This window comes from Dama dama, chromosome 27 (assembly GCF_033118175.1).
Source record: "Dama dama isolate Ldn47 chromosome 27, ASM3311817v1, whole genome shotgun sequence".
Lineage (NCBI taxonomy): Eukaryota > Metazoa > Chordata > Mammalia > Artiodactyla > Cervidae > Dama > Dama dama.
This window is the reverse complement of record NC_083707.1, coordinates 52,848,530-52,866,381: the sequence shown is the minus strand read 5'-3', so window position 1 is coordinate 52,866,381 and position 17,852 is coordinate 52,848,530. Positions and strand designations below refer to the sequence as shown.

General features: G+C 37.3%; 1 protein-coding gene across 1 annotated transcript in view; it reads right to left on the bottom strand.

The window, feature by feature from the left end:
* DCC (DCC netrin 1 receptor) overlaps positions 1–17,852 on the bottom strand; it is a 1,105,239-nt gene that overhangs the window by 208,325 nt on the left and 879,062 nt on the right. Inside the window, exon 15 of the mRNA XM_061130661.1 lies at positions 2,258–2,452. Coding sequence (XP_060986644.1) covers positions 2,258–2,452 — 195 coding nt within the window. The remainder of the gene's footprint in view (positions 1–2,257; positions 2,453–17,852) is intronic.

Below are 17,852 nucleotides of genomic sequence, written 5' to 3'. Positions count from 1 at the left end.
GGAAGCCTCATATAAAATGTCTAGATTAAAAGCTTTAAAATTGCATTTTAAATACCTTTTTGAAAAAATACTATAAAAACTGATATGCCTGTTTTAATATTTAATTGAATAAACAAAACATTGATGGTTTCTTTGTAGAGTTCAAATGTAGACTTGAATGAATCTTTTATCTCTATAAAAATTAGAACTTCAGCTATGTTTAACGTATATTTTGGCCAAATGATGGAAATCCATATTAAAAGAATACCAGTTTATTTGTATAACTATGGAGATAGTGGAACAATACTGATTAAACAACTATTTTACATTTTATGTTAAGACATGAAAAGTGAAAGTGTTGGTCACTCAGTCGTGTCCAACTCTGTGACCCCATGGGCTGAGCCCACCAGGCTCCTCTGTCCATGGGATTCTCCAGGCAACAATACTAGAGTGGGTGGCCATTCCCTTCTCCAGGGGATATTCTCAACCCAGGGATCGAACCCAGGTCTCCTGCATTGCAGGCAGATTCTTTACCATCTGAGCCACCAGGAAAGCCCTATGTTAAGACATGGTACTATGTAAAAAGTTTCAACAGAATTTAGAAACATATGTATGTGTTGGGGGGGGGGGGGGAAGGGAGTGGCTGTATGTGTGTAATTTCTCTCTCCAGATAAGTTTTACTGTGCATACGCAGGTCTGTCTGTCACTGAGACAGGTTCCTATTCCATTTTTACCTTTATCAGTTTTCCTAGCTCTTTAAAACATATCTTAACAATGGAAAGATCTCTTCTTTAAGCTTTTGCAAAGATCTGCCACAGTATTAATCTCTCAAATGCCTCAACTTTACTAGACTTGGAAACTCTGTAACAAGAAGCACCGTTATCAAAAGCATATGGTGAAACAGCGCAGCTTTCCTTCATGACTTCACTGTGAGTTGGCATCACGACCGCACTGCCGGAAAGCCCGTGCACTGCCACGGGCCTCTCTCCCTCCGGTGCGCGGCATCAAGATGAACTGTCGGAGATGGTGTGGTATACTGAATAATGGACAAATCAGAGAACCCTGACACAGGTTTGATGGCCATAAAATATGAATTTTGTGATTGCCCCTGCATTCAAACTCAGGGACTGACGGAGGGAATATTATTTCCAAATGCCAAGCTAACTAAAATTGTGCAGATTTGCAGAAGGTGCTCCTCTTATTAGTGTTTGAAGCAATTACTGAGAGAATGGGTCAGTGCAGATTTCCCCCAGCACTGACAAAGCCTTTCCTTGCTACTGCATTTTAGCTATTCAAATTCAAATCAGGCTTCTCATCACAAATGCTCCGTTTCTGAGAGACATTGCAAATATGTAGCAATCCAATCAGGTTGCCTTTCCACTGAGAAGGTCACTGTACTTCAGTGCAAATAATATCATGTTAAATCAACAGGTGGAATCAACTTGCCTTCTGCTTTATGACAACTGTTTAACTTCCTGGCACCCTACATATGACACAGATTCATTTTATTTCCCTCTGCTAATGATATAATCTCTTATGGCCTTATGGAAAATCGGATATAAAATGAGTATGAAAACTTTATATATGTTAACTCTCTCTGAATAAACAAATTTTCAATGAATTCAGAAACATCACATTAGAATTATTATGTTCAATAAAATGAGGTAAAACACAGTAAAATAACTTGAACTGAGAGGGACCAGGATGATATGTGGAGAGGAGTTTGACTGCTCCAAGTTACTGGCTTGACTGAAAATTCTTTTTTAAAAAATCTTGTTATCATGAAAGCCACCAAGTTTTATCTATAAATACTACTGGGATAAAAGATAATGTGATGATATAATTCAAAGTTAAAGAAAAGTCAACAGTAACTTTCTAGTGAGGAAAAAAAAAATGTGCTGACTCTTTTTGTAAGAATTGTTAAGATTAGAAGTCTCCATTGACAGAGGAGAAAGAAAAAAAAAGTGTTCCAGTGCACTGTTTGTATTCTTATGACACACAGGCTGGGTACACACCATATCACCCACTACTCTGTATCTGTCTAGATAAAATTTCCCAACTCAAAGTCCAGACAAAAAAAAAAAAAATGCATGTATGTGTACAGAAGGATAGGTGAGTAGACTGATAAAAGATAGATAGAAAAAGAGTTATGGATAATAACAAGATAAGTTATGTAATCAATTGAAATCAAATTCCAAAGAGCAATTTTCCAAAAGAGAAAGTAATTAAATAGAAATAATTTCTTTTCCTTAAGAGAAGAAAATTCACAGCTACTTACCTAACCTCTCGATGGAATAGTAGCGCTGCTTACTGTCCACACGTACTGTCTCAGCATAAGGGCTCCCGACACCATATCCGATGATGTAACCTCGCACCACAATGTTTGGGTTCAAGGGAGGGGTCCAACTCATGATGATGCAGTTGGTCTGGGGCCTCACATGAAGAGAGCTTGGCTGGTCAGGAACTTGAGACTCTAGAATTCAAAAGGCAGACCATCAGCATCTTTTATGTTAGAACACACAGCATGGTAAAATGCACCACTTAAACAAGGCTTAATATCATGATCCACAGACCCTCAAATGGTGCATCACTTAATGCCCAAGTTCTTCCTGGTGTCAGCCTCTGATGTGATTTCCATGTTTGATTTGACTTTCACAGAATTTAAGCACAAGAGGATACCGAATTCCCTCCAGAGGCACTGCAACATCACACATCTTTATTCTAACAGATGTTTTTTTTTCTTTAAGCTTCTTTTTTTCCTCATATATTTCTCCTAAGTCATGTCTGACTGTTTGCAACGTCACAGTCTGCAGCACAACAGGCTCCTCTGTCCTTTACTATCTCCCAGAGTTAAATCAAACTCATGTCCATTGAGTCGGTGATGCTCTCTAACCATCTCAGCCTCTGCCTCCCCCTTTTCTTGCCTTCAGTCTTTCCCAGCATCGGGGTCTTTTCCAATGTGTTGGGTCTTCGCATCAGGTGGCCAAAGTATAGGAGCTTCAGCTTCAGCAACAGTCCTTCCAATGAATATTCAGGGTTGATTTCCTTTAGAACTGACTGGTTTGATGTCCTTGCAGTCCAAGGGTCTCATGAGTCTTCTCCAGCACCACAATTTGCAAGCATCAAATCTTTAGTGCTAAGCCTTCTTTATGGTCCAACTCTCACATCTGTATGTGACTACTGAACAAATCATAGCTTTGACTATACAGATCTTTGTTGGTAAAGTGATGTCTCTGCTTTTGAATATGCTGTCTAGGTTTGTCATAGCTTTCCTTCCAGGGAGCAAGCATCTTTTAGTTTCATGTCTAAAATTAATTTCACTGGAGGAGGAATTGGCTAACCACTGCAGTATTCTTGCTGTGAGAACCCATGAACAGGATGACAAGGCAAAATATTTCTCGTTAGGTATCATTAATAAGGGGTAAAATCAAGGCAGATGCAAGAATAATAGAAAGGGAAATGAAATGTCAAAAACTGTCTTGCCCAAAGATTACTCTGATTTAACTAGAGATGAAAATAAATGTAGCAGTCCTTTCCTGAGAAATTGTCAGGATAAACAATTTAGAGCCATGATTTGCTCAGCATGAATGGGATTGTACTTGACCCATGGTTTATTGCATATGTGCAAAGTGTATTTATTACTAAAGAAATGAGACAGTGGTTTGGAGTAAAGCCACACAGACTCTGGAGTGTGCATGTCTGGTTTAATACTAGGCTCTGCCACTTACTAGCTGTGTGTCCTTCTCAAATTATCTTCTCTGAGTTTACCTATGAATTAAACTGGCATTACAAATACTGGTTGAATCAAAGCTTGAGCTCTGGAAGTAATCAAGAAAAGCATTCAAATTTGTATTAGATATTCATGAGATATGAAATCTTAAAACCTGATTTATCCTCTCTATGTCAAAGTTTCCTCATGTGCAGAATGAAGGTAAAGATAGTAAGGGTCTCATATGGCAGGAAGAAGATTTAATGAAATAAAGTACTGAAACACTCCAGCCTTGAATAGAACCAACTGATGTTAGCTACTATAGAGAAAATGCACTTGCTATCCTGATATAAATTTTTTTAAGAGATTGTGTGTTGCAAATGAAGAAATTGACATTCTGATTTTTATATCACCATGCTTCCTATGATCTTATCTCTAAAGAAATGAGGTATTTTCTGGACACTGATCATAATTCTAATAAATACTACTAAATTGCCTCCTAGGTTTGAGGTATAAAGGTTAGGTACTCATGACAATCAGATTACAGCAGAGTAAATATGGCAGACATCAAGTCTGTACTCTCGGCATTTATATTAGTAGTTTAATGGAAAAGACAAACAAGAGAAAAGGCAGTTACAATATACTGTGATACATATTTTGATAGGTTTAATACAGGCACCTGTAGCCTAGTCTTTGAAAATCAAAGATGTACTCTAGGAAAAAATTTAAGAAAGAATATTCCCCATCTAAACTTTAATAGTTCATTAAGTGCTTTGCACAGTTCTTGGCAATTGATAAATACTCAAAAATCTTAGTGATTTGAACTTATTCAAACTGTGTTTATTATTTCTTTCACAAGTGAAAAGCTCCGAAGGGAACACATGTTAAATATGTAAGAGAATTTAATGATTAACAGTAATATTACAGTTCATCTTTCTCCTTGGTGTAAGGCAAAAGGTGATGCAATCCCCACCACAAATTTTATCCATTTTCAACAAAATCTTCTACTGGATTAAGTGACATATGGAAGCATGTCTTTCATTGAAGTTTTTAAAGTAGCTATCATATTAAAGCTTTTCAAAAGATGATACATTCTAAAGATGCTACATCAACTCTGTCTTCTAAGGAAATGGATATCTTCTTCTTTGATGATACTCATTTGTGAACAAAAAGGATAAGCTACTATTGGTCTGCCCAGAAGTTGCCAAAGATATAATAAGCAAAGGTGTAAAAAAAATCATCTCAAATTGTGTATATAAACCTTAACAACAGAACAGAATGCTTGAGAAGAACTTCTCACTGTAAACTCTAAGTAAAAGCAATAAAAGAGATGAAGGGGATGGATTAATACTTTTCAACCCAGTTGCCATGGAGGCTCTCCAGTGTCCCTGCAGTGTAATGAGTTCTCCAATGAATTCTGTTTGGCATATCTGAAGCTTTTGCAATAATTTTTGAAACAACAAGATAACCTGTTTAATCTCATTTGATGTTCATTTATGACATTTTCAAAATAATATGAAACCCTAATGATTTGAGTGACAACAGTCAACATTTTTCAAAATAGAAAAAAGTATTTTCAGAATAAATATTTATCTGTTTTTCTGCAAGCCATAGAGTATGTCCCCTGAAAGTTAGTTAAATTAATACCCACAGAATTACGTCTGTCAAAGCTTTAAGGATACCCTGGAAATGAATGCACAAACTGACTCTTGAAGAAGAGTGGCTGTCAGTACATGACTCATCTTTATTCTTCAATTCATAAGAGGAGTTTCAGTCCTAGATCCAAACCTCTAAATACTTTTTGACATGATAAAAAAAAAGTGTGTTGGTACATAAGGGTATATACTACCTCTCATCTAAACATTTAATGGACTCTTAGAACACAATTAATATCATTGGGCCAGAAGGAATGGTGTCTGTCAAGTATTAGACTTATGTCATTGAAAATGTATGACCTCATCATAAAGATAACTGTTTAGGAGATTGTTCATAATCTGGAATAACCCATTTGTGCCTACCTACTCACTGTGGCCACCTCATGCGAAGAGTTGACTCATTGGAAAAGTCCCTGATGCTGGGAGGGATTGGGGGCAGGAGGAGAACGGGACAGCAGAGGATGAGATGGCTGGATGGCATCACCGACTCGATGGGCATGAGTTTGAGTAAGCTCCGGGAGCTGGTGGTGGACAGGAAGGCCTGGCGTGCTGTGATTCATGGGGTCGCAAAAAGTCAGACACGACTGAGTGACTGAACTGAACTGAACTGAACTCACTTCTCAAAATAAAGACAGAAAAATTTCCCTTTATGGCACCTGCATGAATTTTGTCTTACACGGCTGAGCTTACAGATTATGAAAGTGGTTACTACTAGGATGAACTATAAAACATTGATTTAGAAAATCTGCTATGAAAGGTAAGTGATGTGACTATTCTTTGTTTGAACACCAAAACTAAAATTTGCTGTCTGAGAGTTCATGAAAGATTTTATAAATACCTCGAGGATAAAGACTGCATATTTAAAGCACAGAGAAGCAGTAAGTTAATTACTGAAATAATTTGAAACTGAAGAACATATTTTGCCTGAAACATCCAAATTAACAAGGCTGCAAATTTCTACCAGAGTCAAGATAACTAGGTTAACTGCCATTCCTGATTGACTATGGAATTATGAATTCTGCCTCATTTTTATTTATTTCTAAAGAATAATTATTATTCTCTGAGTGATGATACAGACTTTCACCAATGATTAAGGTTCACATATAGCCCACTGGGGAAATTTACCAGGCTAATCCCAGTGGCATTTCAAGAATTACTGTGCATTTTCAATGGGTTAGTCATAGTTTTAGCTACTGGGAATAGAGTTTTGGGGGAAATAAGGCCAAAAAATTTAAGGGTAAACAAAGAAACCAGGAGGTCTAGGAAAGCTAGGATATAGGATATAACTGAATTTTATATATGACACACCAAGGAAGGTATCCATGGAAGAATCTAAGGCGAATGATCTGAAAGAGCCAGTCAAGTAAACCTCAGGGTGGAAAGCTTTATAGACAGAAGGAATAACTATTACAAAACCCCCAGAATAAGAGCGAACTTAGTATCTGAAAAAATCAAAGGTCATTGTGCTTGACCATAAAAGTTAAATGAAGAAGATGAAGAAGCAGTCACCCAGTGAGAATATAAAATGGTGCAGCTGCTATGGAAAACAATATGGCAGTCCTTCAAAACATTAAAAGTAAAATTACCATATGATCTAGCAATTCAACTCCTGGGTATATTCTTGAAGGAACTGAAAGCAAGATTCAAAAAGATAACTATACACCTATGTTCAAAATGACCCAGTCTTGCCTGTGAGTGTCCAGGAGTCTCCAGCAGAGGCGTGCGTCGGCGGTCAGTGCTGGCCTGCTGCGAGGTGGGGGCACTGAGTGTATGCATGCATGGGATCTTTTGAAGGAGGTCCCCATTCTCTTCATTACCTTCATCATAGTTTGGCCCCAGGTAAATAGCAGGGAGGGAAGACAGCCCCGCCCATCAACAGAAAATTAGATTAAAGAATTACTGAGCATGGCCCTGCCCATCAGAACAAGACCCAGTTTGGCCCTCAATCTCTCCCATCAGGAAGCTTCCATAAGCCTCTTATCCTTCCCCATCAGAGGGAAGACAGACTAAAAACCACAATCACGGAAAACTAACCAATCTAATCACATGGACCACAGCCTTGTCTAACTCAATGAAACTACGAGCCATGTCATGTAGGGCTACCCAAGATGGACAGGTTGTGGTGGACAGTTCTGACAAAATGTGGTCCACTAGAGACAGGAATGGCAAACCACTTCAGTATTCTTGCCTTGAGAACCTCATGAACAGTACGAAAAGGCAAAAAGATAGGACACTGAAAGATGAACTCCCCAGGTGAGTATGTACCCAATATGTTACTGGAGAATAAACTCCAGAAAGAATGAAGAGACAGAGCCAAAGCAAAAACAACACCCAGTTGTGGATGTGACTGGTGATGAAAGCAAGGTCTGATGCTGTAAACAGCAATATTACATAGGAATCTGGAATGCTAGGTCCATGAAAAAAGGTAAATTGGAAGTGGTCAAATAGGAGATGGCAAGAGTGAACGTCAACATTTTAGGATTAAGCAAACTAAAATGGACTGGAATGGGTGAATTCAACTCAGATGACCATTATATCTACTACTGTGGGCAGGAATCCCTTACAAGAAATGGAGTAGCCATCACAGACAACAAAAGAGTTCGAAATGCAGTACTTGGATGCAATCTCAAAAACGGCAGAATGATCTCTGTTCGTCTCCAAGGCAAACCATTCAATATCATGGTAATCTAAGTCTATGCCCCGACCAGTAATGCTGAAGAAGCTGAAAATGAATGGTTCTATGAAGACCTACAAGACCTTTTAGAACTAACACCCAAAAAAGATGTCCTTTTCATTATAGGGGACTGGAATGCAAAAGTAGAAACTCAAGAAACACCTGGGGTAACAGGCAAATTTGGCCTTGGAGTACGGAATGAAGCAGGGCAAAGGCTAATGGAGTTTTGCTAAGAGAATGCACTGGTCAGAGCAAACACACACTTCCAACAACACAAGAGAAGACTCTACACATGGACGTCACCAGATGGTCAAAACCGAAATCAGATTGATTATATTATTTGCAGCTAAAGATGGAGACGCTCTTTACAGTCAGCAAAAACAAGACCAGGAGCTGACTGTGGCTCAGATCATGAACTCCTTATTGCCAAATTCAGACTTAAATTGAAGAAAGTAGGGAAAAACCACTAGGCCCATTCAGTTATAACCTAAATCCCTTATGACTATACAGTGGAAGTGAGAGAAAGATTTAAGGGACTAGATGTGATGGACGGAGTGCCTGAGGAACTATGGACGGAGGTTCGTGACACTGTACAGGAGGCAGTGATCAAGACTATCCCTCAAAAAAAGGAATGCAAAAAGGCAAAACGGTTGTCTGAGGAGGCCTTACAAATAGCTGTGAAAAGGAGAGAAGCCAAAAACAAAAGAGAAAAGGAAAGATATACCCATTTGAATGCAGAGTTCCATGGAATAGCAAGGAGAGATAAGAAAACCTTCCTCAATGATCAATGCAAAGAAATAGAGGAAAAAAATAGAATGGGAAAGACCAGAGATCTCTTCAAGAAATATAGAGATACCAAGGGAACATTTCATGCAAAGATGGGCTCAATAAAGGACAGAAATGGTATGGATCTAACAGAAGCAGAAGATATTAAGAAGAGGTGGCAAGAATACACAGAACAACTGTACAAAAAAGATCTTCACGACCCAGATAATCACGATGGTGTGATCACTCACCTAGAGCCAGACATCCTGGAATGAAACTCAAGTGGGCCTTAGGAAGCATCACTACGAACAAAGCTAGTAGAGGCGGTGGAATTCCAGTTGAGTTATTTCAAATCCTAAAAGATGATGCTGTGAAAATGCTGCACTCAATATGTCAGCAAATTTGGAAAACTCAGCAGTGGCCACAGGACTGGAAAAGGTCAGTTTTCATTCTAATCCCAAAGAAAGGCAATGCCAAAGAATGCTCAAACTACTGCATAATTGCACTCATCTTACACGCTAGTAAAGTAATGCTCAAAATTCTCCAAGCCAGGCTTCAACAATTAGTGAAACATGAACTTCCAGATGTTCAGGCTAGATTTAGAAAAGGCAGAGGAACCAGAGTTCAAATTGCCCACATCTGTTGGATCACTGAAAAAGCAAGAGAGTTCCAGAAAAAATCTATTTCTGCTTTATTGACTACGCCAAAGCCTTTGACTGTGTGGATCACAATAAACTGTGGAAAATTCTGAAAGAGATGGGAATACCAGATCACCTGACCTGCCTCTTGAGAAACCTGTATGCAGGTCAGGAAGCAACAGTTAGAACTGGACATGGAACAACAGACTGGTTCCAAATCGGAAAAGGAGTACGTCAAGGCTGTATATTGTCACCGTGCTTATTTAACTTAAATGCAGAGTACATCATGAGAATTGCTGGGCTGGATAAAGCACAAGCTGGAGTCAAGATTGTTGGGAGAAATATCAATAACCTCAGATATGCAGATAACACCACCCTTATGGCAGAAAGCAAAGAAGAACTAAAGAGCCTCTTAATGAAAGTGAAAGAGGAGAATGAAAAGATTGACTTAAAGCTCAACATTCAGAAAACTAAGATCATGGCATCTGGTCCCATCACTTCATGGCAAATAGATGGGGAAACAGTGGAAACAGTGTCAGACTTTATTTTTGGGGGCTCCAAAATCACTGCAGCCATGAAATTAAAAGATACTTACTCCTTGGAAGCAAAGTTTGGACCAACCTAGATAGCATATTAAAAAGCAGAGACATTACTTTGCCAACAAAGGTCCATCTAGTCAAGGCTACGGTTTTTCCGGTGGTCATGTATGGATGTGAGAGTTGGACTGTAAAGAAAGCTGAGTGCCAAGGAATTGATGCTTTTGAACTGTGGTGTTGGAGAAGACTCTTGAAAGTCCCTTGGACTGCAAGGAGATCCAACCAGTGCATCCTAAAGGAAATCAGTCCTGAATATTCATTGGAAGGACTGATGTTGAAGCTAAAACTCCAATACTTAGGCCACCTGATGAGAAGAGCTGACTCCTCTGAAAAGACTCTTATTCTAGGAAAGATTGAATGCGGGAGTAAAAGGGGACGACAGAGAATGAAATGGTTGGATGGCATCACTGACTCAATGGACATGAGTTTGAGCAAATTCCAGAAGATGGTGAAGGACAGGGAAGTCTGGTATGCTGCAGTCCATGGGGTTGCAAATAGTCAGACACGACTGAGCGACTGAACTGAACTGAACTGATGTTCATAATTTGGTTGTTGAAGATACTCAAAAAATAGAAGCAACTCAAGTGTCCATTTTCATAAGTGTATAAACTGTACTCTCTACATAGAATGGAATAATTTTCATTTTCAAAGGAAAGGAAATTCTGACACATCCTACAAGAACCTGTTTTGACATTACCCTAAGTGACATTATCAGTCGTTCAGAAAAGAACAAAAATCATATGATTCCATTTATATGAGATACTTAATGTAGTCAAGTTGGTAAAAGACAAAGTAGAATGGTGATTGCATGGAGCTGGAGAGGAGGGAAGATTAATGAGTTACTGCTTTTCAAGATTAAAAGAAGTTTGGAAGAGGGTGTTAGTAATGGTTATACAACAGTATGTCTATACGTAATGCCACTGAACTATACACTAAAAAATGGCAAATGATATGTAATGTGTATTTCAAAAACCATTTTTTTAGTTAAAAAAATTAGCAGACCATAAAAATATGTTTACACTTGTCCCTTTCTAGGTGGTGCTAGTGGTAAAGAACCTGCCTGCCAATGGAGGAGATGTAAGAGATGAGGGTTGGATCCCTGGGTTGGGAATATCCTCTGGAGAAGGACATGGCAACCCGCTCCAGTATTCTTGCTTGAAGAACCCCATGGACAGAGGAGCCTAGTGGCCTACAGTCCATAGAGTCACAAAATCAGACACGACTGAAGTGACTTAGCATGGATGACCATGGTGGAGATGAAGTGTAAGTATCTGGACATTTGAGAGGCAGAGTCAACAGAACTGTGTAACTGGTGTGGGAAAGAAGAGGTTCCATGATAACTCACAGATCTTTCGCTTGGGCAACTGGTGAATGATTAAATGAACTGAGGAAAAACAGACAAACTCTTTGGTCATGTTAAATGAGAGATGCCTATTAGTCATACACATAGACACCAGGCAAATAGGGTATATAAGTCTGGGGTTTTGGAGAAAGACCGTGGAGAAATGTATATTGAGAGATGAAATAAGCCACCAGCAAGTAGAGGGTATTTAAAATAAACCTGCATGAAGACAGTGTGAACATGTGTGTAAACAAATAAAATACAAATAAGATGATGTCAAACAAATAAGACGATGTCAAGCAAGTATCATTAAGTCTTCCCGCACCACACTGGAAGGCCAGGTTTTTTACAATGGCCTAAAAGGTCATGTGTGACCCACCCCTTTGCGCCCTTAGTTCTCTGCTCTCGTCTCCTACCACTTTCCCCCTTGCTCACCTCCCCCCAGCCATCTCCTCCGCGCCGGACACTGACTTTTCCCCAAACGTGGCAGACATACTCTGGCCGCAGGGCATTGCACTTTCTGTACCTCTGGAAAGCTCTCCCTCAGATGTGCCTTCCTCCCTGAACTTCTTCAGGTTTTGTTATCTAATTTCCAACTTCAGACTCCTTTGGCTACCATATTTTAAAATTGCAATCTTTACCTAAACTCTTCATCTCCTAATAATCTCATTTTTTTTCCCCCATAGGGTTATGGTCACTTACTGTGCTACCTATTTCATTATTCTTTGTCTCATCCCTCTCCGTAAATTCTCTCTAACTCCAATAATTAGAATAGTTCCTGGCAGAGTGCTCAAAAATATAGAAACAAAGTCTACGTTTCCTATAAGGTTCAATACAATTATCATTATGTACAACTTATTACATATACAATTACCACAATTTTATATAACACTCTCTATAAGAAAATTTTTAAGAAAAACATTTTTAAAATTTTGATGTTGAAACAACACGAAAGTACAGTTATTAATGTCATTTTGCCTTGGTCACCAGCAAGATTTGTCTCCTCTGGCTCCTGAGAATGAAAATGATTGCTGCTGTGTACCGTGTACTCTGGACATGGCATGCCAAGCAGTTGGGACTTTGACATATCTGTTCTCTATTTAGTACGCTGCATATTATGGGTCATTTTGTTAGAGTTTCGCTCCAGCCCTTAATAGCCTATATATACATATATATATATATATATTTTTTTTTTTTAACAGAGAATTAGAGAAAGCCAACGATATACCCACACCCTGTCTCCCCAGACAGCTCTGACACATACTAACATTTCATTTCTATTGGCAGTGCTCAGCAATGGATATCATCTTCCTTGTCACTAACTTCTACAAACTGTAAATGTTGCTTGTTTATTGCAGTGGGCAATCACCTCTAATCATGTATTAACTCTACCATAGGGAATCAAAGGATATATATTAGGATGTTTAGAGCAAAAGTCTGATAATCTTTGGATGGTAAGGCCTGTGTTGGTTTGTGGTATATATTTTCCACCTGCAATACTACATATTTACTGCTTCTATAACGAAAGTATATTCAAATGTTACAGTGGCTTTCTAAATTTGTCCATAAAGATCCATCAAGGTTTGCTTAAATAGTATAAATGTATGTTATATAAAAGCCATATCTTTATAACTATATGTATTTCTTTAATAATTTGCATATTTTTATTAAGTTAATCTTTTTATCATTGAGTAGTAACCCTCTGTCCCAAAAGACATATTTGGCTTTTAGAAAACTACCAAAGACTAATCTTATTATTAATCTTATTAACTAATAAGATTAATAATTTTATAGATTACTAATAATCTTATAAAATTAATCTTATTAATCTTATTAAGATTAATCTTAATATTTATTTTCTGTTAGAATGATTAGCATTTTTACTCTATCCCTTTACTTCTAATTCTTCCACATCTCAATATTTTATATTTGCTGATTATAAATATCATAGATCTTGATGTTTTAAAAATCTCAGTTAATAATCTATCCTTTAACTGGTAAACTTAATCCATTTATGTTTATTGTTATTACTATCTAAGAATTTATGTCATTTTATTATACACTTTTAATTTCCTATTTATTTGTAACAAATAATTAGTTTTCTTCATGATTTTGTTTGAATAGGCTAAAGCACTCTCCCCCACCATTATTTTTCTTCCTCTACTGAATAAGAAGTTATATACTCTATATCCTTCTACTTGTAACATTTTCAATTTTAAAAGGATATGAAACTTGAAATGTAGAGTTAACTATATTTTTACTTTTCATAAGAACATTAAAAAAATTCACTAAACTGTTTAATCTCCATGATCTCCTATTCTTTACCACCTCATTTTCATCAACTTTTTGTTAACTTTCCAAACTATTATAATTTTTGTTTTATAAAGTCATAATTTGTTCAGATATGCCCATATATTATGTTATTTTGCTAATCACTTTCTCTAATCATACTTCTAATGATTTTCTTTTAATCTTTTTTTAAAAAGTACGGCCCTTCACAAAAAAGATAGTGGTGATAAATTCTTTTTTTTTTTTTTCATGTGAAGGGTGTTTATGGTTCTCCTTTCCTTGTATAATTATTCAGTTGGTTATACAATTTGGGGATGATGGAAATTTTTTGTCAGCACCTTGCAGATATTTCATTGCTTCTTGGTTTAATTGTTACTATTGGGAATTCTTCATCAATATAATTATACTTTCTAGATAAGTAATCTCTCTCTGGGGCACTTTAAGCTCTTCTTTTTGTCTTTATCTTTGTACTGTTCAATATATCAAAGCTAAAGCATTATTCCTGAGTCTGATAATCCATGTATTTCATCAATTCTGGAAAATTCTCAGTTCTTATCTCTTCAAAAATCATTTCTCCTCCATTCTTTATTTTCTTTGGGGATTATGACTGATGCATGCTATATTTTCTTATTTCATGTTTCATGTCTTTATACTTTTCTCTCTTTTTATCTGTCACCATGTGTTAATTTTGTTTTCACCTATGTGTACTATATTATTTAACACATCCAGTGACATTTCATTTCAATGACTATATATTTTTCATGTTTAAAGTTTTTATTTTTTCTAATCATTTAAATAAATTATTTCTCAAATCTGGATTGGCCTTTTGAATTTTTTGGAAAGAACCTTGTTTACATGCTTTGATTGCTTAAGTGTTGTATATTTGAGATTTGAAGTTTCGTGACTGGAATACTGGTAGTTATCAATATAAAATTATTTACCCACTTCACATACGTATGTATGAATATGTGTACGTGTTGTCACACCTCTTGTCATTCTGAACTTCCTGTTTCCTTCTAAGAACACTTTTAGAGACGGAAACGGCAACCCAGTTCAGTATTCTTGCCTGAAAAATCCCAGGGACAGAGGAGCCTGGCCGGCTACAGTCCATGGGGTGGCACAGTTGGACACGACTGAAGAGACTTAGCATGCATGCAAGAACACTTTTGACCACAAGGGATCCACCTAGAGAATTCAGGGACGAGGATATTTCCAGGGGTGGGGGATGCGTTATGCAGCCTACCACAACTCTTCCATGCGTTCTCTTCTTCTTCCTTCTCTGTTTCTTTTCTACTTCTACTCTTTATTTAATTTCTTGCAATTAGTCAAAAACTTATTTTTCTCATTTCTCATTCTTCTGCCTGGAGATTTCCCACTTTTCACAGTCTATTTTTTTGAATGCATATGATAATTCTGATATGCAATGTTTCTTCTCTCTGGGTAATCTCATCATCTTAGATTTTATGATTGTTCTTAAAATAAACTTTAATGTGATCTTCCTCAATGCCATGTGCCCAGGGAGTATCACCCCTATCATGCAGATTTCAAAAGACAGAAGTTCTTTTGTGGCTCATTTTGCAAATGAAGTGAATTTGCAGTAATCCCACTTTACTATCAGGCTAATAGGTCTAATTATCTATTTCCTGGAGGCGGGAAATTAGAGCCTGTTCTTAGATTCAGAGTTTTTGCTTACATCACTGTTGCATTTTCAGGATTCTCTGCACTGGTAATTTTTGCTAGCCAAGCTCCTCCATTTTACGGTAAAGGTTAATTTATATCATTATTAATTTGTATAACAATTTCTACCTGTTCACTTTAATTTTATTTTAAAGCAGCACAAATGGATACCCATGCTCAGTTTCCTGGAGAATGCCTTGCTGAACTTTAACAAAAACTCCTTCATATCCTATGCAAGACATTTACATAAGAGCTTTGGGGAATTCCAATGATTTTGTTTTTTTAAGCTGAAATTTTGAGACACAAAATAAATATTTTAAAACTTCCCAGCTGTTAGTAATAGCAAACATGCTTTCAGGGAACCCTGAACAAACAGTGAGGTTTGGCTCTATAATTACTTTAACAAAACATCTTAATTAAAGGGTAATCCATAAGGAACTGGAGTATTTCTCCAAATTACTGCTTTTTTTTTTTAATTTAAGCATATTATTTTAATAGCTAGATTATATTGAATAATCATTACACAGTTTACACACATTCTTAATTGTATGATATTAAAGTCATTTCTAAATTTGAATATCGTGAATAATGCCTCACTAAATATATTTTGCCCAGTGCTTCCCACCCCACCACCCTTCCATCACCCTCAGATAATTTCCTTATGTAAGAAAACAGGAAGCAGAATTTGCTTATGTCACTTAACATATATTACTATTGATCTTCACACTGCTTAAGCCAAACAGAGAAGGCAAGAGAAACTACAGAAGTCATAGAAAGATAGGGAATGGCTTTCATTGCTTTCAGCTATCTGTACGCACCACTGCTTCTGTTGAGCTGACTTGCAAGGCTTAAAGTTATCACCCTAATGAATAAATCACACTTTGGAGTTCACAAGGAGACTCGAAAGCAAGGAGAGACAGTTATCCAATAACATACACCTAGAAGGTCCAACACTGGGCCTCCCTCCCAGCACAGATTTCTCTGGCTACAGCAAAGAATTCCTTTCATTTCAAGTGGTTTTCACAAAGATTGCTTGCTCCTTATCCAAAAGCTTAAAGGAAATCAAAGCCATTCTATATGGAAATCTGACTTCAGAAAGCTTAGCCTTGAAAACTCTGATAAAAATCATCTAAATCTCAATTTATAAATTAAACATTTACTTGAATAAGTTAAAATCTCAGATGAATATTTAAAGAAAACTCCCCTAGCCTAGATACATGTATACGTTTATCCTATAGACTCTATATAGATTCCATATTCTATGCTATTTCTATATTTTCAGACAGAGAGAAAGCCATTAGGCTGCATATTCTTTTGGGGCTACTAGCGACCACTTCTGAGCTTGTCCATTTATCCAAATGTTAATTCTTATCTGAGGTTACACTTTTTAATACTTGAATGATGCAGTCAAATGAAGAAAAACTGGAGGAAGGAAGAGGAATCAGATTCAGTTTCAGGGAGTAGCTCAGTGAAAAGAGATCATGGGTCAAGAAGTTGAAAAAGCCTTAGGATCAAATGTCTGGTCTTTTAGTGCAGCAAGTGAAAATAGTGCTTTACAAAGCAAGTGAAATACATCTGCCCCAAACTTCTACAGTTAAATGCCCTGACTATTAGTTTCCACTCTGTTTTAAAGGCTAATGATCTCAAGGAGTGTAGAACAGGTGCATGCACACTCAGTCACTCCGTTGTGTCCAACTCTTTGCAACCTAATGGACTGTAGCTTACCAGACTCCTCTGTCCTTGGAACTGTCCAGGCATGCATACTGGAGTAGTTTGCTATTTCCTTCTCCAAGGAATCTTCTCAGTCCAGGGATTGAACCCACATTTCCCCCATTGCAGGCAGATTCTTTACCACTGCTCCACCTGGGACACCCTAGTTATCTCAAACCATAAACTAACAGCATTATGTACAAGAAATATGGACTCCACTAGCTTTCTTCAGTTAGTTTGTATTTACATTTTATCAGATTGATAATGTTCATGGCCAGTTCTTATGGTCCATGATAACTGTTTGAACAATTTTAATCCAAAGGTCTAAACAAATCTAACCCAATGAAGACGTGAAAGAATGAGCGAAGAGGCAATAGATGAAATGTGTTGAAATGTGTTACGGTAATTGGTTGGTAATTGGTTGAATTCTGAACTAATAATGATAGACATGCTTTTACTTAAGCCATATTTTTTGAAGAATGTTTACTATTCTGTCCTACACACCCTTCCCTATGATCCTAGCTGTCAGTCCACTTTCCCTGAAGTTTCTAGTTTAAGTACTATTTGTTCTTATGAAGGCTGCTCAATCACTGCAGCCATTGTTAATGCCTCAAGAGAGTTATTCCTGCTTTTCACATTTGTACTGCCCGTTACTTGGCACACCATAGGTACTGAATCAGTACTCAAATAAGGAGACACAAAGGGAGATGCTGCATGCAGAAGAGAGATACTATTAAGCTAAAACCTGGTAAAGTTCAAACATCCAAAGAAATAGCATTTATTCAGACTCTACGCATGAGCTCTGCATAGAGGTCCTC